We start from the raw sequence: 23732 nt of genomic DNA on the forward strand, positions 1-23732 counted from the left end.
GAGTATTTGGCTTCTTATCACTTTGACACAGGGTGCTGAATTCAAATGAGCTTTTGCTACAGTTTACCTGGCAGACTATATTTGGAACAGTGGTGACTGTTGTGCACTTCCTGAGCAAGAGTAACTACTGAATGAAACAGATTACACTGAAGCACTGCAAAACACTAAGGTTTATAAAGCATACACTTGCTATATAAATGCTAGAGAAAATACAGACTTTCTGGGCAGGTAGGTGTGTAAATATATACTGTGTATATATGTGATGTAACCCCCCACCCCCTGAAATAATTCAATACTATTCTTGGGAGTTTAAACACATGGAAGTAATGAAATTCAAAGTTTCAGTTCCTATTCACAATACCACTGTCCCAGACAATCCCGGGTTTCAGGTCACTGCCCCAAGCCTCCTGTCCCAGTAGAAGGGAATATTTCCTGCATTCAGGGTTGCCCAGAGGAGGGGCAAAAGGGATAGTTTGCCCAAGGCCTCCTGTTCGAGAGGGCCCCGAAACCAAGTGGCATTGCAACCTGATACACGTGGCTACAGCGCCACTCAGGTTTGGCCCAGCCACCCCCTCCATCTCCATCTGCAGATGAGCCAAACCTGAATGGCACTGCATCCCACTATAGCCACGGGAAGTTAGGAGGTCTTGCATCCACAACTCAGCCCCTTTTGTGGGTCATGATTTGTATTGCTGCGTCTGCCATACCGTATTCATAGCCCATATTTCCCAAACCAAAAACCTGTATTACCATGGAGTTAAGGTTGAGTGTATGTATCAACAATTCCAGAGTTAAAAACACGATGCTGTGTCCCTCATTTGGCTGCCAAGCAGGGTGAACAGACCAGTAGAGCTGGTTGAAAAATTTCAAACTGACATTTTTTCACAAAGAGCAAGGTAGGGTGACCAGACATCCCAGTTTTAAAGGGACAGTCCCATATTTAAGCCCTCCTGCAGGTGTCCTGTCTTTTTTTTAAAAAAAGGGAAAATTTGTCCTGTATTTTCTGTCTTCCTCTCCATCAGTACTGGCAGTACCCACCCCTGCTCCACCCCCTTCCCCCCCCCACTTCACCCCTTCCCCCAAGCCCCCGCCTCACTTCTTTCCAGCTTCTGCCTCCTCCCCCAAGTGACGTCAGGAGCTCCTGGGGGCAGGGCGGAGTAGGCTGGAGTCAGGTTACTCGCTGCTGCTAGTCCCAGGTCCCCCACTAACCCTCCAGACCGCTCTGGACCCTGCGTCCCCTGAAGCACAGGGTCCCCCACAATGTGGGGCCCGGGGTGGTCGCCCTGCTCCATCCTAGGGACAGCACGGCTCTGCTTGGACCCGTTCTGGGCACCACCAAAAATTATACAAACCTGGTGCCCATTGGCATGGGGAAGCTAAGCTCTGGAGTGATGAGGGGAGAGCGATTTCCCGTCTGTTCATGCCCCAAAACTGCAGGCTCCACAGCATCAGGGTAGGGGTTTTGCACCCTCTTCGCTGCCTCCCACCCAGGTCCTGCTCCCAGGAAGCACGGGGCTGCTTCGTCCCCTAGGAGCCCTCCTCTGTTGAGCCACCTCTCTGGCCAGGTTCGCGGAAGCCCCTGCAGTCAGGTTCCCTGGGCAGGAGTGCACAATGCATCCTTAGAGCTTAACCCCTTCCTGCCCGTGCTGTAGCCGGGGGACAGGAGGTGGCTGGGTTACCTCGGTGCCCAGCAGCAGCCTGGAGGTGTTAGCTGTCTTTTGACGTTGTGCAGGTAGGAAGGGACAAGTTGCTTCCAGCCACGCAGGAGTGGTGAGGAGGGGGAGAGATGTGCTCTGCAAAGACACAGGTCAGGTCATCCCTTCCCCGCCCCATCCCCTGCAGCTGGAAGCAGCTCCCTTCCCTCCCACCCAATGCCAAAAGGCTGCTGCTGGCCACATACTGGTGTGAACCCTGGCAGAAATCTGGGGAGCGGGGCATGTGACCCTGCGTGCCCCCCACATGTTGCCTCAGGAAGATCAGGTACCAGGAGAGGCATATCCATCCCAGGGGCCCAGCCAGGCATAGAGGGCAGAAAGCTTTGGGCAGGGAGGGTCAGGTCTGTTGATCACATCCTCTGTGTGAGAGAGGTGTATGGGAGTGTGTGTGTCACCCCCCGCCGCCGCCCCATGTGAATCTTAAAGATAAGAAGGTAAATAAAAAGAATTCACTATGGAGTATTTCTTTTTAACAGGGGCTCAGTCAACTTGATGTTAATTTGAACATTTGTACGATTGATTGCCGTTGAACTCGCTTGAATATGAGTAATTTTACCAGGTATCCCATATCCAGCATAGGGAAATATGGTCACCCTAAACCAAGGATAATTTTAAAACCAAACTTACAGCCACTGTGGGAGACTTTTCCAATGCTCCCAGGGGTTTGGGCTGTCAGCCCTTGGTGGTATTTGTAAACACTGAGTGCCTAAAGTCAGGCATTGAAGTCATCTGGATCTGCTGTACACTCAAGGCCTGATCCTGCACCACTGAAGTTAGACTCTTCCGTAAGTTATGTTACTGTACTGCTGCTGACTTTTGTCTATTGCTTGGTCTCATGCACGCTTAGCTGCTTGCATCTGTGCTGTGTGCACTCACCATGAGCAACTGTGTGGGTGGAAAATGTGATGCACCGTGGTAAGTTTCCCAATGTGCCCCGTGATGCTATCCGGTGCAGTACCTTGTGGGACATTTTTGCAGTTCTTTGTGTGATACTAGTGATTCGCTCAGGGATTTCTGGGAACTAGGAGTCAAGTTCCCACAATGTCACTTTATCCATCCCATAACGTTTGTTCCATCTCAGAATTTTTGCACTATTTATAAAACTCCCACAATGCCATGCTCTGCTTTTCGGTTTCTGCCATCTCCCTGGCAGAAGCATGGACCCTGCAGAGCTCAATGCAATTGTAATAACTGTTGCTAATACAAGTTGCATGATTCTCCTGTGTCTGAGGAACTTCTGTGAATACTACTACAGCCAACTGTATGATGAGGAGGAAGAGGAGATGCTCAACCATTACTGGATGAACATAGCAAATAAAAATACCAAGTTGCATCTGGCATTCACAGAGCAGCTCCACACAGTGGATCACTGCTGCTGGTCCCAGGAAATGAGCAATGGCTGGTGGGATCGCATTGTTATGCAGGTTTGGGATGGTGAGCAGTGTCTGCAGCTTGCAGAACTTTCAGATGAGAAAGGCTACATTGTTGGATGTGTGTGCTGAGCTCATTCTAGCCCACCAGAATGAGACCTGCATTTATAGTGGAGAAGTAAGTGGCAGTCATGCTCTGGAAGCTTGCAACACTGGATTGGTATAGGTCACTGTGAAATCAGTTTGGAGTTGGAAAATCCACAGTGGATTGTCATTGTCATCCAAGTACGTAAGGCCATTAAGAGTATCCTACTGCACAGGACTGTGACTCTTGATAATGTGCAGGAAATCATGAATGGATTTTCAGCAATGAGGTTCCCAAACTGTGGTGGGGCAATAGATGGGACACAGCTCTCTTCACTGGCCACAGTAGTGTTATTGTGATGCTTTTATGAACTGGTGTACCTTCCTCTTCAGAGCTTAAATATGGGTGGGTTACTGACTGCTGGTATGAATTTTGATACAGTACTGCTCTGCAGCTTGAGCCATGGTGAGTATGGCATGGGGGATGGGGGGAAGGCTAATTGCATGGAAAGTTTAGAGGCTGGGTGGCCCAGGCTATGAGTAGAGAGAATGTGCACTGAATATTTCCAATATTCTCAGAGACGCAAGGTGGGGACGTAATCTCTTATTGGACCATCATCTGCTTGTGAAAGAGACAAGCTTTGGAGTTACACAAAGCTCTTCTTTACAGTAACACTGCAAGTAATATTTTCACAGGCAGTGGTAAGTTTGGCTGATCTCTCAGTCCTGAGGGTAACAAAACCTAGCTGCTACTGGTATCCCAAAGCCACCCAGGCGTGCATGCTGCTGGCCTGTTTACTGCCATGGTGCCAACAGAAGTCATCAGAGTGGTGTGGGGAAGTCTCTTATCACAGGGAAAGAAACAAGGCCACTAATGTTTGAGAGAGGATTGCAGAGTATCTACATGAAAGTTTCCTTGAGAATGCTCAAGAGGGACATCGCTGTTGAGATTAACAAAGTACTTTGCATGACTCCCCTTGCCTAATTCAACAAGACAAAGAATGGAAAAGCCTACATCTTCTCAACCTCTCTCTTTTACTGCTATGAGAGCACGGGACACTGATCTGATATGGCACTGCTGCTCATGCCTGTTGTGCCCCAATTTTAGCATCCTCTGTGCAATCTGCACATAGCTGTAGATATTTCTACGGCTGTTCCATAGCTGTGCTTACACAGTCTCATCTCTCCCCCGCACAGGCAGGGGAGATCTGTGACTTCTTTCCTGCTCCAGGCAGGATCACGTCTAGTAGCTCTATGTGCGTGAAGCCAGCCTGGTCAAATGTTCACAGCGGTGGGATAGTAGGTGTTCGTTCCCAGGTGGGCATTCAGAAAAAGGAATTTAAAAAACACTCTGGGAGTTTTAGGAGGGGCCGGCCGGGGGGGAGGGGAGGGGCGGCAGGGCGGGCGGGCAGGCAGGCAGGCAGCTTCTCATCTCTGTGACCCTGGGCAATGTTGTCCAAAATTGTGACTGGCGCAACCACTGTCACGGGGACTGGGCCACTGTGGAGCAACCACTATAGGACTGTTAGGATCGACACAGGTAATGCAGTATCTACATTTGCACTGCACTTACAGAAGTAGGACAACCATGCTCTGCATCATTCAGGGAGGTGGTGTTACTGCATCACTGTAACAGGGTGTTTACATTGGTAGGAGACAAATGCAGGGGTAGACACATGCAAAACTAGGTTGAAATTAGTCAATTTAGGTCAACCAAACTTTGTAGTTCAGACTAGGCCTGAGAAGGACCAAGTAACGATGGCCCAGGCACCATCTTCAGAAGGAGTAAGAATATTGGAAACAAATGGTTACATATAAAACAAAATTATAACATGCTTTTTAGAGACTAAATTTAACAGGTTACCCTCCTATCTGAAGAAGGATTATCCCACTCAATGCCTTCTGCAGCTTTTCAGTCAAGATAAGATGAGACCCTGTTTTCATGAAGGTAAATGCAGTACTTTTTTACTTCCTAGATGCACAATAAGGGGGTGTCTTTTTGCCTTCTGCTTTTATCCATAAAGTTCATTGTCTGTACTCAGAGACAGGATAACCTCTGGAGGCTTAAATTTTCCTGTGTGCTGCTTCTCTGTTGACCTCACATTTCCCTGCTGACCTCCTATGTAAATGGGTATATGTTGTGTTAGCTGACAATGCTTAATTAACATCCCGACAGAGACAGAGGGGAGTAAACATCTTCTGTCTGTTAGAAAACCTGTTTTTCCAGTTACAGAATCTAAGAACATATTTTCAGTATGTGCATACTGAATTCCTTACATAGTGTCTGTACATGCATTTCTCAATGATATTAATGACCAGTGCAACCCCAGTTTTCATTTAAGATCTCACATTCTTTGGCGAACCAGAATCGGGACATTCCTGTAAGCCTCTTGTCAGGTGGCATTAAGGGGTTCTTGGGTCACAGAACCTGATCAAAGGATCAACCCTCTTGCAACACCCTCTTGCTTCCAGGCTCAGCTTCTCCAACCAAGCTGAATTTTCCCCTTTTTCTAGGTGCTGCTGCCTGAGGCTTCCAGACCTCAGTGGTCCCTAGGTTTGGTCAGTTCTCACCAACAGCTTTCCTCCAAGCTCCTCACTGGCAACTCACAGTTACTACTTGCCTTCCAAACTCTGTTCCCTGCCAAGCAACTCCTCTTCCTTGCTGCTTCCTATCTCTGAATCCTCTCTGGCCGGGCTCGAACTCTCCAGGTCTCAGTCTCTGTCTCTCCTGGTCTCAGACAACTCTCGCTTGCCAGTCGCCTCCCTTTAGGGCACAAATGACCACTTTGAAGCCCAAATGGGGCCAAGTGACAAATCACAGATGCACTGGCCTCTTGCCTCGTAAAAGGCCAGTGATACCCCACTTGAAAATTAAGCAGCTAACTTTACCATCAAAGAAATCCCTTAGGGTTTTTTGTTCATGAATCATACATTTTAAGGCCAGAAGGTGCCATTATATACATCTGGTCTGAACATCCACATTCACTGCCAGAGAACTTCACACAGAAATTTCTACATCAAGCCCATATCTTGTGTATGAGAGAGAGTGTATGTTTTAGAAAAACATCCAGTCTTGATTTAAAGTGATGGAGAATCTTCCACGTACCCTGATAAATTGTTCCAATGGTTAAATACCCTCACTGTTGAAAATTATCTTATCTCTAGCCTTAATTTTTCAGCTTCCAGGCATTGGAATATCATTCTTTTGATAAAATTGGCAGAAATTACATAACATGAAACCATTAATCATAAATAAGCAAGGTTTAAAAATAAGAACCTGTTAATAAAATTATCAAAAAGTCTTAAATACTGATGGTGAAATCTAGCTCTCCTGAAGTTAATGGGAGTTTTGACTTCACTGGGGTTGGGATTTTATTCTGAGTGTATATATTAATCAGAGGGTTTGAAGAAATAATTACTAATTCCTTTCTCAAATCCAAGCAAAATATATATATATATAGTTACTAAAGACTATCAGTTTAAAGCTTTGGATAGTTTAAATTTCCAGCCAAAGAGCATATGATTTACGAACAAAAGATTTAACAGTGCAAGTACATTGAGGAATAAAAAAAATCTTCTAAAATTTCCATATCTTTCTCCTCTATACTTTATTTTTTTTTATGCAGTTGAGACCTTAATATTATAAGCTGATCAAAATAATATGTTCTTTCTTTTATCATTCTTAACTGCTCATAATTTGCTAGGAAACTTAAAAGATACACAAAAACCAGTAAGAGTAGCTGGACAGTGTATTGTATAAGAATTGGGTGGTGTCCCTTGAAATAATTTCTGAGCACCACCAAAGGACTCATAGACTATTTGAAGGGCTGATACTCAGTTCCTGAACATGTAGACCTTACATGTTGTGTACATTTAGTAAACATGGTTCTCTGGAGCCCCAATGTGCCTGTCCGGTTTCTACATATTTTGTCGTTTAAAGTGCAAAAAATGGAGACAGATTAATGGGCAGAGTTGAGGTCAGACGGCTGGATGATAAATGCAGTTGATTACGTGATGCTACAATTTGTTACATGATTCTGCAACTTATCAGAGAATGTGACCACCACATATATGGTATATATTAGTCTATATGTATGTCCACTATATTCCATACACAGGTCTGTCTAGGGTTGTTGAGGTGCTGTACTAAGCTAAGAGTAGGAACTCATCATTTTGTTTCAATTGTACAATTGTAATTCTATCTCATTGATTTTAAAGGAAATAAACCTGCTAGGAGTGCTTCACTTTTCAGTGGATAACACTATCTTTAAGCACATAGCGCTAGATTCTACTTTCATGTACAAACATAAATCAGGAGTTACTTTGCCAACTTTGAGCAAAATGGATAGGTAGAAAAATATCTAGTTCTTTTTTGTGCAGGGATAATCCCAAAATGGTTGAATGATAACATCACATTTCACATGTGGCTTGGTTTCAGTGAAGTATAGCCATCCGCTAAATCTGAAAAGCGTTTTTTTAAAAGAGGGAACTGTGTTTTGTGTGTATGTATCACACCATATTTTAGGTTCTTATGTCAACACTTGGTTAAGAACAAACAAGGCATTTGGACAGTAATGTTCATTTTAGAAATGGCTTTAATACAGTATTACTGAATTTTGCTGCGAAAGGTCCACGTATGTCACTGGATGGTAACATAGGTGAGGTCTTATGGGCAGAAAGGACATTGCAGTTTAACACACACACACACACACACACAGGAGAGGTTTTCTTTTTGGAACTAAGTTCATGGTTTTATATGACCTCTATTGATGCCTTGGTTAAACCCATTTTCCTAAAGAAGAGAGGATTTTTGTTTCCATTTTCACCTCCATTTTTTTTTTTTGGTCTTAAACGAGTAAGAAGGAAATTAAGTGCAAAAATGTAAAGAAACTTAGGGGGACTGTTTTTTAAAGGTGCTAAATGTGCATGGTTGCTCCTAGTTTCCACTCTGTTACTTAGTCATAGAATCTCAGGGTTAGAAGGGACCTCAGGAGGTCATCTAGTCCAACCCCCTGCTCAAAGCAGGACCAGTCCCCAATTTTTGCCTTAGATCCCTAAATGGCCCCCACAAGGATTGAACTCACAACCCTGGGTTTAGCAGGCCAATGCTCAGACCACTGAGCTATCCCTTCCCCAAGGAGCAAAAAGTCCCTCTTGCTCCTACTGGCCCCTGTACTGCTCAGCTCCTATTGGATTCATACTTCCAGATGTGCACCATCTACTGGGGCTGACCTTGGAATCCACCTTGGGGATGTCTATACTAAAAGGTGTGATTTGAGTTAATTGATTGCTAATTAACTTGAGTTAACTAACATGTTTGCGTATGCTAGGCTGCATACTCCATAAAAGTTGATTTGCCTAGGGTAAACCGCTAAACTTTGTCTCCTGAAACAAATGTTTGTAGAGTATTCAGACTACCAGTGTAGGTAGCTAGAGTTAATTAGCATAGTTAATTCAAGTTAAATTCTCTGTGGTTCTACCTGTGGAGAGGAAAACAGACTAAGTTAATACAGTCACAGGATGTACTAACCTCTGCTGGATTTGTGTGTGGAAACATCTGGAGGAACCCAGATGGTTCCCTTCATCCCATCTCTCCACTTTGACTCCCCTCCAATTCCATAGATTTGGAACCCCACAAAGTCCCCACAGAGGGAGAGGCAAGGGCAAGCGTACAACAGAAGATGAACTCTTCTCTTCTTTGGGGGCAGATTCCTTCCTGCATGTGTGTACATGTTGGGGTGGGGTCTATATGTAGCACTCATATTAGTGGACTACTTTTGGTATAAGAGGTGGATGGAATGCCAGGGTTATATTTTCCAGGACCCTGTCCCTTTAAGAGGTGGAACTCTGCTGAAGAGGCAGAGGGACACAGCTCTGGTGAGCAGGTTGTGGTTGCAGAAGGGTTTGCTGCTCCTGGAAGACTCCCCAGGTTTTTGCAAGCTGTGTTTTGTTTTGTTTTTTTCGGTTGGATTCAGAGAAAAAATGTAATAACATGCTCATGTTAAAACAGCCCCTGGCCTTGGAGTGTGACATATAGTTACATTTGGACAGAGAAAACTACCGTTGTGCCTCACTGAAAAACATTTGCAATGGCACAGCGGGCACAACCTATGGAATGGTAAGGTGCACTAGAGAAGTCAAAAGCCAGAGGTCTTTAAACCTGAACAAGCAGACGAAACATTCAGTACAGACACTGAAAAAGACTGAAGAGAAGGCATGACAAAGTACTTAGCACTTTGTAGTCCCTCTCCTGTAGCAGTCAAGCAGTCCAAAGAAAATAATCACCCATCACTGAAGGGAAGGAAAATACTCAGCAATATGGATATTATTCAGAGCACTAACCCTCTTACCCTCTCTTCTACCAGAGTCACAAGTGAATTAAGATCCCTAAATAGAGGAAACAATTCTGATAACACTATCTCCTCATCTGAATTTTTCTAAGTCTTGGAGTGTGGACAAACAGGATCAATGACGATACCACCAAATCATTTCACCACCCAGAATTTAAAAGAAATTATATAGGTGAAATGATAAAGGATCATTCCGTCCCCTGGCCTTCACTGTGGTGAAGTGTGTTGGGTGAATAAGTGAACAGCTTTCTGTTTACTGCCAAAGTCAGGACATCTTACAAAGATATATTGCAGTAGTTTATTATTATTTGTATTCCCATAGTGCCTAGAGGCCTGAGTCATGGACCAGGACCCCAGTGGGTTTATACTAACGTTATATTAGAGAAGGTAGGAGACATTGTTAGTCAAAGGAATATGTGAGGATAGAAAATGAACGTGAGTTCTGGACATGGTTGCAGGACCTAGAGAAACAATTCATAAACTACACATGGAGATATTTCATTGTGCTCTTTATTTCGTGGTTATACCAAGCTCAGACAATCCCATCTCTCCTCACAAGTGAAGATGTGTTAGAAAACATGGGCAGGCAGAGATTTTGGAGAAAGGGAAGAGAAGGAAAGTGAACCTCTTAGCTGGAGCAATGACAACAACCTTCTAAACATGACAAGGTCTGTGTCTGAACCCAAGACATTTAGATGATGATCAGAACATTTCACTTTTAAAACATTTTAAAATTATTCTCCTACCAGGCATCTGAATGAGCACACAATTCAGCTGTATGTGAATGCCCTTAATGTGTGATCCAGGAATTGCATATCCTTGTGCACACTTGATTGTATTGACTATTTAAATGTGCAGCATATTCTATCTTTATATCATGCTCATCACCGAGTGCTTCTTTGATTGTGTTGCCTATTTTAAATGCATGTACCTATGGATAGTTGATAGCATGAACATTCATATGCACTTGACTGCATTTATTTGTGTGATGACTTTAAAAGGTGAACCTGCAAATCTTCATAAAAAATCACCTCATATACCAAAAGTTAAGACAAGCAGGACCCTGCATGCACACTGTAGTGTTATTTCCTAATCTTGAGAACCTTATTTTAAAACCATATTTTTTCAAGGAAGGGAGGATACTTGTTCTTATGCACAGCTAGTGTATGTACATTGCTAGGTTTAATGTTTTAAAACAAAGCAAATTTTGAATGATCTGATGTGCAATACAAAACCAACCAAACATTTGAAATAACTTTTTAAATATATAATTGTTTTCCATGCTTGGAAAACTCAGAAACAATTAATTTATTTTGAACTCTCCTCACAAAAATTGTTTTTGGGATGAGACAAAGCATAGGAAAATTTCGGCCCCCAATGTAATTTTTAAAACAAGCTCTGAATGAAAACAGAATTTCCATTTGTCAGAGAATCATAGGGTTAGAAGGAACCTCAAGGGTCATCTGGTCTAACCCCCTGCCAAGATGCAGGAATTGTTATGTCTAAACCGTCCACGACAGATGACTATCCAGCCTCCTTTTGAAAACCTCCAGTGAAGAAGATTCCACAACCTCTTGAGACAGTCTGTTCCATTGTCCTACTGTTCTTATAGTTAGGAAATTTTTCCTGAGATTTAATCTAAATATGACAGGTTTCAGAGTAACAGCCGTGTTAGTCTGTATTCGCAAAAAGAAAAGGAGTACTTGTGGCACCTTAGAGACTAACCAATTTATTTGAGCATGAGCTTTCGTGAGCTACAGCTCACTTCATCGGATGCATGCAAGCTCATGCTCAAATAAATTGGTTAGTCTCTAAGGTGCCACAAGTACTCCTTTTCTTTTAATCTAAATATGGTGTAGTTTGAACCCATTGCCTCTTGTCCTGTCCTCTGTGGCAAAAGAGAACAACTTTTCTCCACTATTTTTTATGGCAGTCTTTCAAGTATCTGAAGACAGCTATCTTATCCCCCCTTAATCTCCTCTTTTCCAAACTAAACATACCCAGTTCCTTCAGCCTTTGTGCATATGGCTTGCATTCCATCCCTTTGATCATCTTTGTCGCTCGCCTCTGGATTCTTTCCAGTTTCACTACATCCTCTCTATACATTGGTGACCAAAACTGGACACAGGACGCCAACGGAAGCCTAACCAGCACCAAGTAGAGCAGTACTATTACCTCCTGTGACTTGCAGTTGCTTTTTTTTCTTTTTTTGCAACAGTATCGCATTGCTGACTCATGTTGAGGTTGTGATCCACCACAACTCCCAGATCCTTCTCAGCAGTGCTGCTCCCAAGCCAGTTTTCCCCCCCATTCTGTATTTGTGCATTTGGCTTTTCTTCTCTAAGTGTAGCATCTTACATTTGTCTTTGTTGAATTTCATTTTGTTGTCTATAGCCCAGTTCTCCAGTTTATCAAGATCCCTTTGAATTTTAGCTCTGTCCTCCAAAGTATTGGCAAACCTCCCCCCAGCTTTGTGTCCTTTGCAAACTTGATCAGTATACTCTCTATACCTACATCCAGATCATTAATAAGGATGTTAAACAATACCGGACATTACACAGTTCCCAGTGGAATCCTACGTGAGACCTCCCTCCAATCTGACATCATTCTATTAATAGTTACTCCTTGTTTGGGGTTGTTTAACCAATTATGTATCCACTTAATAGTAGTTCTGCTGAGCCTGCATTTCTCCAGCTTACTTATCAGAGTGTCATGTGGGACTGTGTAAAAAGCCTTGCTGAAGTCCAGTTTTGTTACGTCCACCACATTCACCCATCCACCAAATCAGTTGTTAAAGAAGGCAATCAAGCTGGTTTGGCATGAGTAGTTCTTGGTAAATCCATGCTGGCTGCTAGTGATGACCCCTTCATTCTCCAGATATTCACAAATTGAATGTTTTATACATTGCTTTAGTAGCTTTCCAGGTATTAAAGTCAGGCTGACTGGTCTATAGGTCCCTGGCTCCTCCTTTCCCCCCAAAAGTAATCTTTCTTAAAGATGGCAGAGGTTACACTATTGCATTATTGAGTATGATTTTATTTTATTATCTTATAGTAGTGCCTAAGATCCCCAATCAGGGCTCCATTGTGTTAGGTACTATAGAAGCACATAATAAAAATACAATTCCTGCCCCAAAGAGCTTATGATCTAAGTATAAGATGACAGACAACAGACAGGGGAGCACAAGATAGCAGTAAGAAAGTTATAGTTTTATTAACCCCAAATAGTGAAAAATTATAAGTTGTGGCTTCAAAAGTTCATGAGATTTTATTAATTGAAATTGGGGGTTCTTTTACTTTTACTTTAGCTTCTGCTTTCTGAGCCTCAGGCTGTACTTGGGTCACATTTTCAGTGTTTCCTCTATGACCCTGAGGGCTAGAAACGTTGTTTTAAATGAAAGCTGAGATTTGCTTGTAATCACTTGTCTCCAGGAGCTGGGGTTTAAGTAAAACATCAAATATTGTGTGCCAACTCTGCTATTATGATAAGTTAAAAAGCAGTGGTTCCAGCAGAGGTCCCAACAGCCCTGGGTTTCAAGGGATTGTCCCACTTTGGCCTACAAACTCCTCTCTCTCCATTAAAGCAGCTTCTATCCCATAGGGTTGGCTGGGTGTGGCTTCCAAGTCAGGACACTGCAACCTGGCCCCTTGCACGTGGGGTTGCAGCGCCACTCAGGTTTGGCTCAACCCCCCTGACAGGGAGGCAGGGCAAATTTGAGTGAATGGCACAGTGACCCCATGTGCCAGAGGCCAGGTTGCAACACCTGGAGCCCAGCCAGCCCCATGGGACAGAAGCTGCTACTGCAGGGTGGGCTTGTCTGCAGCTCTGCCCCTCTTCCCCCTCGATCTCCTACCCCCCAGGGGCAGCACCTGACGTGCTTTAGCCCCTGGAGATGTCGAGAGGTATAGTAAGCTGCGCGTTTGCCTATAAGAGTAGTCAGCCTGAGGAAAACATTAAAATGTTCCTCCCACTGCCAGCTCTTGTCATGCAAGTGAGAGTATGTGTTGATTCTTTAACTCTGTAGCAGGAAGCAAGGCAGGAAGTGACATGAAGAGGTTCTGGGTAGAAGCTCAACAGAGAGAGACAGGGCAGATTAAAGAATAACCATGCTCCTTATTCTAATAATGTTCCTTGTTCAACATCAGAAGAAAGTGACTCCTTCACTGATTTTTTTTATTGTAGTCAGTCCTATATTCTCTCTAGCACACAGCTGTACTTTCTTCCTGCTGCCTTTCACAGTGCTCTCAGGACTTGTTCTTTCCCCAAACTCACTGCTGCAGCTTCCTCCTAAGTGCTTGCTAGACCTTCTCTCCCCACCATGTCCCTAGCAGCTAGCTATAGCACCAGATATGGACCTAAATACAAGGCTGCCAGGTGTCACCCACTCAGCAGTCCCTTCACACATCCAGCAAGGTTGTAGGGAGACAGCTGCATTCCCCTATAATTCATCCTCCCCACCAGTGGGGCCGCTGTGTGCCAGCTTTAATGATCACACACTGCGGTGGCTGCCTACACAGGGCTTGTTTTTGTTGTATTGTATTGCACTTTATACATTTAGTCTGTTAACTTCTAAGGGCAGGGACTCAGTTATTTGTGTGGATGGAACATCCTCTGGGACCAGCACTTCTGGGAGAGAGCAGTTGTGCCTTCTCATCACTCAACACCACTGCTGGAGGCAGCTGATTAGTCAGGGAAGTCTCTAGGATATGTCTGTGTTGCAGTGTGATTGCAGCAGGTGTGATTGCAGTTGGTAGACCTGGGCTGGCTTTGACTGAGTTGGCTCGCTAACAATAGCAGTGTAGTTACAGTGGCACTGGCGGCGGCTGCCCAAGTATGTCCTGGATGGGATTGCATGCAGGGAGCTAGCCTGCATTGCCTCCTGATCTGCCTTGGCTACACGGCTATTTTTAGCGAGCTACCTCGGTCAAAGCTAGCTCAGGTAGGCCTACACATGCTGCTGTCACACCTCCCAGTTGCAGTGTAGATATGCCCTAAGGGTATGGCTTCACTGCATGCTAACCGGGGATTAAGCTATGTCAGATTAGTCAGTGTGTAGTAGCCTAACCCACCGCAGTGGGACCAAATTGTTGATATGGGCTCATGGCTGTCATGCCCCATGTCCTCACTGTGGCTAGATTTGGCTGTGAGAAGCAATACAGCTATCTTGGTGCATAGCCTGTGATTCTTGGCACCTCAACTCCCTGCATTGTTCAACGCTCACATATGCAGGTTCTTGGGGGGTAACTTGTCTGCACATTATGTGGGTTGTGGAGGAAATGGTTTACGCCTGGGAGGTTCATCTCCTGGCAGGAACCAACTAGCGTGGTGGTGTGCTGTCACTCGCCCCTTTTCTTCCAGGACCAGGACCAGCCCCAGTCAGTAGGGAGTAACTGTGCCTCACTGTTGCTCTTCTCCATTGCAGTCAGGGGATGCCTTTGTAAGCAGGGTCTGAATGAATGCTTCCCTGACCCCTAGCTGGGAGGGGGAGAGACTTTGGGTGTGTTTACGTAAATACAGTTTGCTCCTGTTCTGCTTACATATTCAGCAGAAAGAGTGGTGTCCAAGTGATCAACTTTGGCTGGTATTGAGTTACAAATCACCTTAGTACTGAATGCAGGGGTAGTGAAATATGGTTACCAATGTTGTAATTATTGTGGGAATACAGGGAAGCAGGACTGTACTTAACCTGTCCCAAATGAGGGGGGTCACTCTCAGTTGACAGAACCTCATTAAACCAGGGGGTTGAATGCCAGGGCCCTGAGAAAGTAAGGGCGTGGTAGCAAGTGTAAGTAGTCTCTGGGCCTATCTAAGGCCGTGATCAAGTGTCTTGATGTTTTTGGTCTTTTGGCCTTGAGATGAAAACCTTGCCTGTGTCTCTTAGACCTTGAAGTGAAAAAATTATCTAAGCTATATCCTGGTTAGGAGGCTGCAAACCCTTCCCAAGGGTCCTTCTTGGACTGGTTTAAGCTGTTCTTCTCTTCCCCCCCCCCCAAAGAAAGAGCTAACTAGGCTTAATTAGGAGCCTCTTTGTTATGTTAAATGCCGAATCAGAGCTGAAATCAGTTGTGGTAGGACTGTGTTTCTGCCCTGCCTACTAACAGCTAAAAATCCCTGAGAGTTGAACTCACTTGAGATGGGGCAGCCTGCAAAGAGATGAAAATTACTAAGAGACTGATGTGCAGAGGTCACAGCAGAGAGGCAGGTGGAAGCAGAAAGTGACTGACAGTCAGCTGGTGAATGAGTGGCTGGTGCAGCAGAGAGGTACGATGAGCGGCGGAGAGGCACGGCAAGAGCAGGCAGCTGGCAGGAGTGTCTGTTGAGTGGCTGACAGAGAGGGTCAGTGAGCGAGAGCCCGAGCAGCAGAGTGAATAAAGTGCTTCTTTACTCCACCCAGGGCGGGAGGTGAACTCTCCAGATGCACCTCTGAACTTTGGGTCTGCACTGATCGAGGACAGCAGCTGTGAATGGGGCGCGGAGAAGGGTCGGGCACATGAAAGGGACTTTTGGGTTGCTGGACTTAAGAACCTGAGGGGGAAAGGACACTGCCCAATCTACTTGGGGGTGGGTCTTTTACTCATGATTTATATTTATGAACAGTGTTTGCAGTGTTTTCCAAAATTAACGCTGTTACTTCCCTCCTTTTATTAAAAGTTTCTTTTCTACACTTGGACTCTGTGCTTGCGAGTGGGGAAGTATTGTCTCTCAGAGGCACCCAGGGGTGGTGTGTAAATATCCCAGGTTACCGGGTGGGGGCTCGAGCCAGTTCTGTATTGTATCAATGGAAAGGAACGCCTAGATATTGAACCCGGCCCTGGTCCTTGCTGGCTCTACCTGGCAGAAGGGTTATACCTTTAAGAGCCAGACTATCTTGTATTGGGACTAGCACAAGCCTTCCCTAAACAATAGTAGCGGCAGAACAATCCATAGCATCTCTCCTGAAGACAGGGCAAGAACAACCCACACAACAAAGTGGTTCTAATGAAAATAGGATTAAGAACATTTTAACTTATGTATATGGCACCTAGAGAGACAAGGTGGGGGAGGTAATATCTTTTATTAACCAACATCTGTTGGTGAGAGAAACAAGCTTTCAAGCAACACAGAGCTCTCTCTTCTTCAGGTCTGGGAAAGGAACTCCCAGCATCACAGCAAAATGCAGGATGAAACAGGTTGTCTCTCTCACCAAAAGAATTTGGTCCAATAAAAGATATAACCAAACACACCTTGTCTCTCTAATATCCTGGGACCTACATGGCTACAACATTGATGTACTCAGATATGGGAATAACTTAGAGGGTTATTTTTTTTACTTCATAATCATTGCAAGCTCCTATCTGGTGGGCACCTAGTTAGTAAGGGAATGGACACCTTACAAATCATAGCAAGCAACGTGGGCCAGTGGACAAGGCAATTATCTGGGAGTCAAGAATTTGGGTTCTGTTTGTGTCTCTGCCACTGACCTACTGAGTAACTTTAGGGAAGACATCCCCTTTCTGCCCTTCCCCCTCTGTAGAATGGGGTTATAGTATTTTCCTTCCTTCACAGAGTTCTTTTGAGGTCTACAGATGAAAAGGACTAAACTAGTACTGCTATAGTGAGGAAGGATGACATTGTGGACTGCAAACTGGATCTGTATTGAGTTCCCAGCTTTGCCACAAACCTTGTATAGTCAAGTTTAAACTCCTTTTCCTCACTCTCAAGGCCCTGCGCAAACCTGCCCTACCCTGCAGCTCAGACCTTGTCTCCTATTGTATTATCCAATGGTTCGTTAATGCCTCCTCTGTTTTCTTTTCCCATTCCTATCTCTGTGCACTTTCCCACACTGCCCTTCCTAGTGCACTGATTTTACCTGTTACCATCTTGCTCCTAAACCTCCTATAAATTCACTTCTTCCCTGATGCCCACCAGATAGGAGCTTGCAATTAATTATGAAGTGTGGAAAAAATAACTCCCTAATTTATTCCCACCTCTGAGTATCCCGATGTGCCCTGTCTTCTGTGCGCCTGTCATGTAGACTGTAAGGGCTTTGGGGCAGGGTCTGCCTTCAGATATGTGCATTGCGCAGCACTGAGAACTTTGTCAGCACTAAACATGTTACAAAGAAGAAGAAATGATGGAAGAATGTCACCGGTTTTCCAATCTCCTAAAATGCTGTTTATACCACATGGTGATTTGGAGGGCGGGGGGCGGGGTGTCTTTAAATTATTTAAACTAATATTGTCGCCCCCCCCCTAGCCTACCCCACTTCTGCAGAAAGGCGCTAACATGCTGTGTGTTAGGCCTGGAATCCCCCTTCTGTCCCAGGTCACTGGGAGCAGCAGTCCTGGGGTGCTCCGCACCCCTTCTTGCACAGGAAATGAACATTTGGCCCCAGTCATGTGTGTGGCAGATATACCCCCCTCCCCCCCAAGGTCACCCAGCTGCCTCCTCTCCTCGCTAGTGTTCAAGGAGAAACCAAGGGGAGGGGGAGGGGAAAGTGAAACAGAGTCCTTTGAGCCCCGGCTATTTGGGGGATTATTTTTAAACTCTCCCTTGCAGTGGAGCCTTTGATAAATTATTCATTGGACAGAAAAGGCTGCCGCTGAAGTGCTGATGTCAGGAGGAAGGAGTCTAGTGCAGCAGCCCTGGTGCTGCTGCTGCTGCTTCTGCTGCAGAGAGACACTCAGCCTGAGCGTAAGGGTGCAGCATGCTGCCTGGCTCCTACTCCTGCTCCAGCATCTTGTGCAGTAGCAGCAGCGGCAGCAGGGCCCGGGCCAAGGGTGCAGGGCCAAAAGGGGACCGCGAGGAAGAGGAGAAGGGAACGGTATGGCTCTCCTCCGAAGCAGTGGCTGCAGCGGTGGTTCTCTCTGTCTCCTGGTTCTGGCGGTGGCATGCCTACTGCAGCGTGCCCAGGTGAAGAAGCCAGTCCGATGCCCTGCCACATGCAGCTGCACCAAAGAATCCATCATTTGTGTGGGGTCTCCTGGTGTGCCGCGAATCATCCTCAGCGACATCAGCTCCTTGTAAGTTTAACCTTCCTACACCAGAGTTCTCCTGGGCAGCGGCCGGGGGCCCCTCACCCCTATTCCTTCTTTGTGGTTTGGGCTTCTTTTCTGTAAGTTGGGGTTTTAGTTTCCCTGCTGGATGCTGGCTTCTTGAGGGATGCTAAGATCCCAGTAATGTGCAGTGTAATTAGCGTATGGCAGTGTCTGTGCTTTCCATGCTGAAATATTGCACTGCCTTGCAGCTGCAAAGGAGTTTGATTTCTATATCTGAAACACCTTTTCAAATGAGAAATCTTGACTGCACCATTTCTACACCACATATGTAAGGGAAGGAAAATGCGTGCGCGTGTGTGTGTATATATATATACTTACCATGTGTAAATCTTATGGACCTGAGGAGATGGCAAGTGGCCATATTAAAGTGCTGTAGACTTAAAGAAAGATTTACTCCCTGGTAATTATCTTAGATGGCATTATTACCGTGGGGAAAAGACTACACAGACTTCAGGAACTTGAGAGTTAGTTAGATGCATTTTTAATGTGAGTAGAACTGGAAATGATGGTGTTTTTAACTTGCACCACTTTTAAATCTCATGTGCTTTTGCTGTTAATCCTGTTTAACACACGTACTAATTTTCTTTTCTCTCTCCCTCTCTCTTTTGTTCTTTCTTTATAAAAATCCAAAAATACAAGTGGGCAGACAAAACAATCCTCCCCACCCCGTGGAGAGAGGTTGGCAAGAGGCTAAAAGTGCATGGTATTAAAGATTAATGTGAGGATACGGTGAAAAGGGAACTTCCCAAGCTTAGTGGGGAGAAACAGGGACAGGAGCAGAATTAAACACCCTTTAAACATGAATATTGACCCCATTTGCTGGGATATTATAAAAAGGGGCCAGGCCAACCAATGGGGCAGATATTGGGATGCTGCTAGTGAAGGTGATGATAATGAGCCTTATTTAGTTGTTGGATTTTCCTGTTTTTTTCCTCTCAGGAGCCTGGTAAATGGAACCTTTTCTGAAATCAAGGACAGAATGTTTGCCCATCTGCCCTGCCTGCAGCTGCTGTAAGTACTGCACTTCCCAACAAAACACAGCTCTAACTAAAACTTTTGCCAATATCCCCCTAGATATAGGCACCGTGGTATCTTCAGAAAGAAGATAATGGATAAGTTAATCGCTGGGGTAACTCCATTGACTTCAGTGGTGTAACAATATGCCAGGGATGAATTTGCTTAATTGACAATATGGCGTAAAACCATTTAGGAAATTATTGCTAATTTACTAAATGAAGACAATATGTTTCTCTGCTGTTTTAAATTCTTTTTTAAGGCCCATACTAAACACACTTAGGATTGAATTCGTCTCTTGGAGTCACACGATTGATCTAACTCCAACATCATGTTCATTCTATGCTAATGAATCTGACATTAACCGTGCGGGTGGGGGGTGGTACTGATATCCGTGGTGATTTGCTCTTCTCGGGAGAGTGGACTGTCAGAGTCCAGATCATTCCAGTACATTTGAGAGGAGAATTTTGTGCTACCTGTAAGAGTTCAAAGTCTCTTAAGCAAATTGTGTTGGGTTGAATGTGGCTTAATGGAAAGTGTTGGGCTTTGAGGTCACAGGTTCCAGTCCCACGAACCTGTCTAGGAAGTGGTGACTATTCTGTAGGAAGAACAGTGCAGTGGTTAGGGTGTTAAGTTGGGATATGGGAGCCCTGTGTTCAATTCTCTGCTCTGCTGCAGACTTCCTGGGTGACCTTGGACAAGCTGCTTAGTCTCTGCTGTGTTTTGTGCTGCCATGCCGAACTGATTTAGGAGCCTACATCTCATTTTCAAAAGGGATGTAGGTACTTAGAAGCCTAAATCCCCTTGACAGTGCCTCAGTGCCACGTCAGTAAACATGTGGATAATAGCACTTCCCTGTGTTAGAGGGTGTTGTGAGGATAAATACATTAAAAGATTGCAAGGCACTACAGAAATGGGGGACATGTAAGTGCCATAGACAGATAATTTAAAACCGGGGTCTGCTGAGACAGAATAGCCCCCAGTGGCGTCCCGTAATGAGGGGCAAGTGGGGCAAAGCCCCACCAGTTCAATCCTCTCGCCTTTATTTCTTTGAATAAACAAAAACAAATACAATTGTGCCAAATTCCTTCGTTTCCTTCTTTCCAGCAGCACAGTGGAGAGAACACTGGGGAGTGAAGGGAAGACAGGACGAGGAGAGGCCTTCATCCCCTTCAGTGCAGCACCACGGAGCGCAGCTAGGAAATGGAGGGGCTGGCAGAACCTCGCATCTTCAGTACAGCAACCCCCTGGCCTTTGTGTTTAGTGGGAAAATGCATTGGGTTAGAAAAATGTATTAACTAACCAGCTGCCACATTTGAAAACACTTGTGTGTGCGGTAAGGGAAAAAACATGTTTAACATGGTGCTAGTTAACGTGTTTGCTAATATGATGCTTTTTCTCACTATAGACAAGGCCATAGAGGGCACTCAGGGGAAGGAAAGTCTGGCAGCCTCCAGCCCTTAAGACCTGAACTCTTCCCTTCACTGAAAGTGTAGAGCAGGGCGGAGATCAGAACATGCTCAGAGGGAACTTTCTTAGGCCTCTTTGGGGCTACAGAAGATTTGCCCAAAAGAGCTGGAGTGCAAGTATAACCCACACACCTCCTGGATGTGGTGTTCAGTCCCATCTAGTGGCACCGAGACCACTTAGAGAGAGAAATTAATGAATCTGCTCTACAGCCTTAGCTAAGGGCCATGTAGCTTTTAGCTCATGCATCGGAGGTTCATGCACTGATGTCCCAGGTTCGATCTTGCCCACTGACAACTGGGGTTGTCGCTGTTACACAAGGTCAGCCCCAATGCCGAGCTCCATCCCATACCCTTCAGAAGCAGTGTGAGGAGTCCAAAGAGGGGAAGGCCAATGCAAAGGGAGTGAAGACCTGGCCTGCCAGTGATTTGAAGGAGATGGCAGGTAGAGGCTTGTATCCTGAGGGGAGGGCAATGTGGAAGGGGCTGCCTGTTTATTTTTTTCAGAAGTTGGGGTAGAGTGGTGAGATTACCAGCAGAGGATATTGCGCAGTGGGGGTATCAGATTGTTCAGTGCGGGAGGAGGAAGAGCCCCAGCAAGGTTAGTTTGTTCATGTTATTGGGGAGGGTGTCTAAGTGCCATACCAACCACTTATCTTGTCCCCCCCGGCAACAGTTTTTGCTGACTAATGTATTTTATAGTTTTGCCTTCAAACACAGGAATTTGAATGATTCAAGATATGAAGGAAGTAGCTTAAGGTGTGAACTGAAATAACCATTGCTCTTTGCAATCTTTGGCACTGGTTCTTATTTGTTAGTAACACTGGTAAAATAGCAATACCAGGATTTATTTTAATTGCCATCTCAATCTTTCTTGGATTTCTTTGGGTTAATTTAAAGAGTATTTGTCTAGAATTAGCATACTGACCTAGGATCACAGAGCAAGTTTGCATTTAATATTCATTATTTTTCCAAATTAATTTTAGTAAAATACCTAAAACTATGCAAAAAAAAGGATTACTAAGTGGTTATAATAAGTGATAAATGCGGACATGCTCACTTGTAGCTGCTGGGAGTTCCAGCAGCCCTCGTGAGATTTTAGAAGTAGTCTTTCATTTGAGTGGGGTTTCCTTTTCATAGATTAACAGGATGAAGAAAGAGCATATTTTTGATCAGATACTTGTATATACGAGGATTACAGGGCAGATTCTCCACCCCACGTTGAGTAGAGCTATGGCTGGCTGTAGTTCCCTGATCCCCAGCCTCACAGCCGTGGCACAAGTTAGAGTTGCTCCTGCCCAGCACTGTCAAACTTACATTACTGACCTAAGGTTCTGTGGGTGGGGCAGAGCTGCCTCTGCTGGCAGAGGATATAGGGGGAATTCTCTGCGGACTATCTATGGCCACTTTGCACCACTGATGTGGCACAAGATGGCCTTAGTACACCAGAAAATCTAGCTCTCTGTGCCTTTCCACTAAGGTGGATGATAATGTCATGGAGTATACTTTCTATAGCATGGAAGATATTAATAGCGGGTCAGATTATGCCATTGATTTTTTTTAAAGCAGCACTCCAAAATATTTTCCACATGCTGTATTGATAGGATAATATGGGCCTGAGTCAGTAAGATTAGGCGATGATAGTCAATAAACGTAACTGGCATAATCCTCTGTGTCAGGTTTTCATCTGCTTTCCTAATGGCTGCTCTCCATTTTCAGCTTGCTGAACTCTAACTCGTTTACTATCATACGGGATGATGCCTTTGCTGGTCTCTTCAATCTAGAGTACCTGTAAGTTCTATATTTTACATATTTGCCAGTCTTTTATAAACCAAGATGTTTTGATGAGTTGCCAAAACTCCTGCCTTGGAGAAACCATTTTCCCTGTGGTTACTGGGGCCAAGGAAAATGGAGGGATTTATGTTCCATTTTCTGTCCAAATGTCTCATGCAGCTACCTACCATTTTTCAGATGTTGCAGAGTATTTTTAAAATATGCCATATATGCTGGGGTGACTCTGTATAGACAGATTTTAGAGTAACAGCCGTGTTAGTCTGTATTCGCAAAAAGAAAAGAAGTACTTGTGGCACCTTAGAGACTAACCAATTTATTTGAGCATAAGCTTTCGTGAGCTACAGCTCACTTCATCGGTGAAGTGATGAAGTGAAGTGATGAAGTGAGCTGTAGCTCACGAAAGCTTATGCTCAAATAAATTGGTTAGTCTCTAAGGTGCCACAAGTACTCCTTTTCTTTCTGTATAGACACAATTCGCTGAAATGGGGTTGGTGATCTAGAACTGGTGCTAGATTTGCAGGCCAATTCCATCTATTATGTGTAATAGAGGAGTTTGAAATGTCAGTCAGTAGATAATGGCTTGCTGACAAGTCCCAGCAGGTGAGGTGCAGAGTATCAGAGTCACTCTCTTTTGTAGCCATGATCCCCTTTTTCTTCATTCTCCCCTCCCACTCTCTCTCTCTCTGCAGTATCTTTGCCACCCCAGTATTTCATTTATACTTCATCCTCTCTCTTCTTAGCTCAGTTTACTCCTTCCCTTTATTTCTGCTTCATTTCCTCTTCTTACCACCCTTTCTTTCTCTTTTTTTAAAAAGTGTACTAACCGTATTATCTGGTTATCCTCACTTCACATTCAAAGGGCTTTCCAAAGACTCACCTGCTTTCGTATCTCAAATCAGGA

General features: G+C 44.7%; 1 protein-coding gene across 3 annotated transcripts in view; it reads left to right on the forward strand.

The window, feature by feature from the left end:
* LGI2 (leucine rich repeat LGI family member 2) overlaps nt 1–23732 on the forward strand; it is a 52134-nt gene that overhangs the window by 7548 nt on the left and 20854 nt on the right. For 2 of the 3 annotated variants that reach the window (XM_073342380.1, XM_073342379.1), the window contains exons 2-3: nt 19497–19568; nt 22757–22828. In XM_073342380.1, the coding sequence (XP_073198481.1) occupies nt 19537–19568; nt 22757–22828 (104 nt within the window). In that variant the 5' untranslated portion in view covers nt 19497–19536. Of the gene's footprint in view, nt 1–17516; nt 18522–19496; nt 19569–22756; nt 22829–23732 lie in introns of those variants that run through there. The other variant, XM_073342378.1, reaches the window with a different exon arrangement.

The sequence above is a fragment of the Lepidochelys kempii genome, chromosome 4 (genome assembly GCF_965140265.1).
Source record: "Lepidochelys kempii isolate rLepKem1 chromosome 4, rLepKem1.hap2, whole genome shotgun sequence".
Lineage (NCBI taxonomy): Eukaryota > Metazoa > Chordata > Testudines > Cheloniidae > Lepidochelys > Lepidochelys kempii.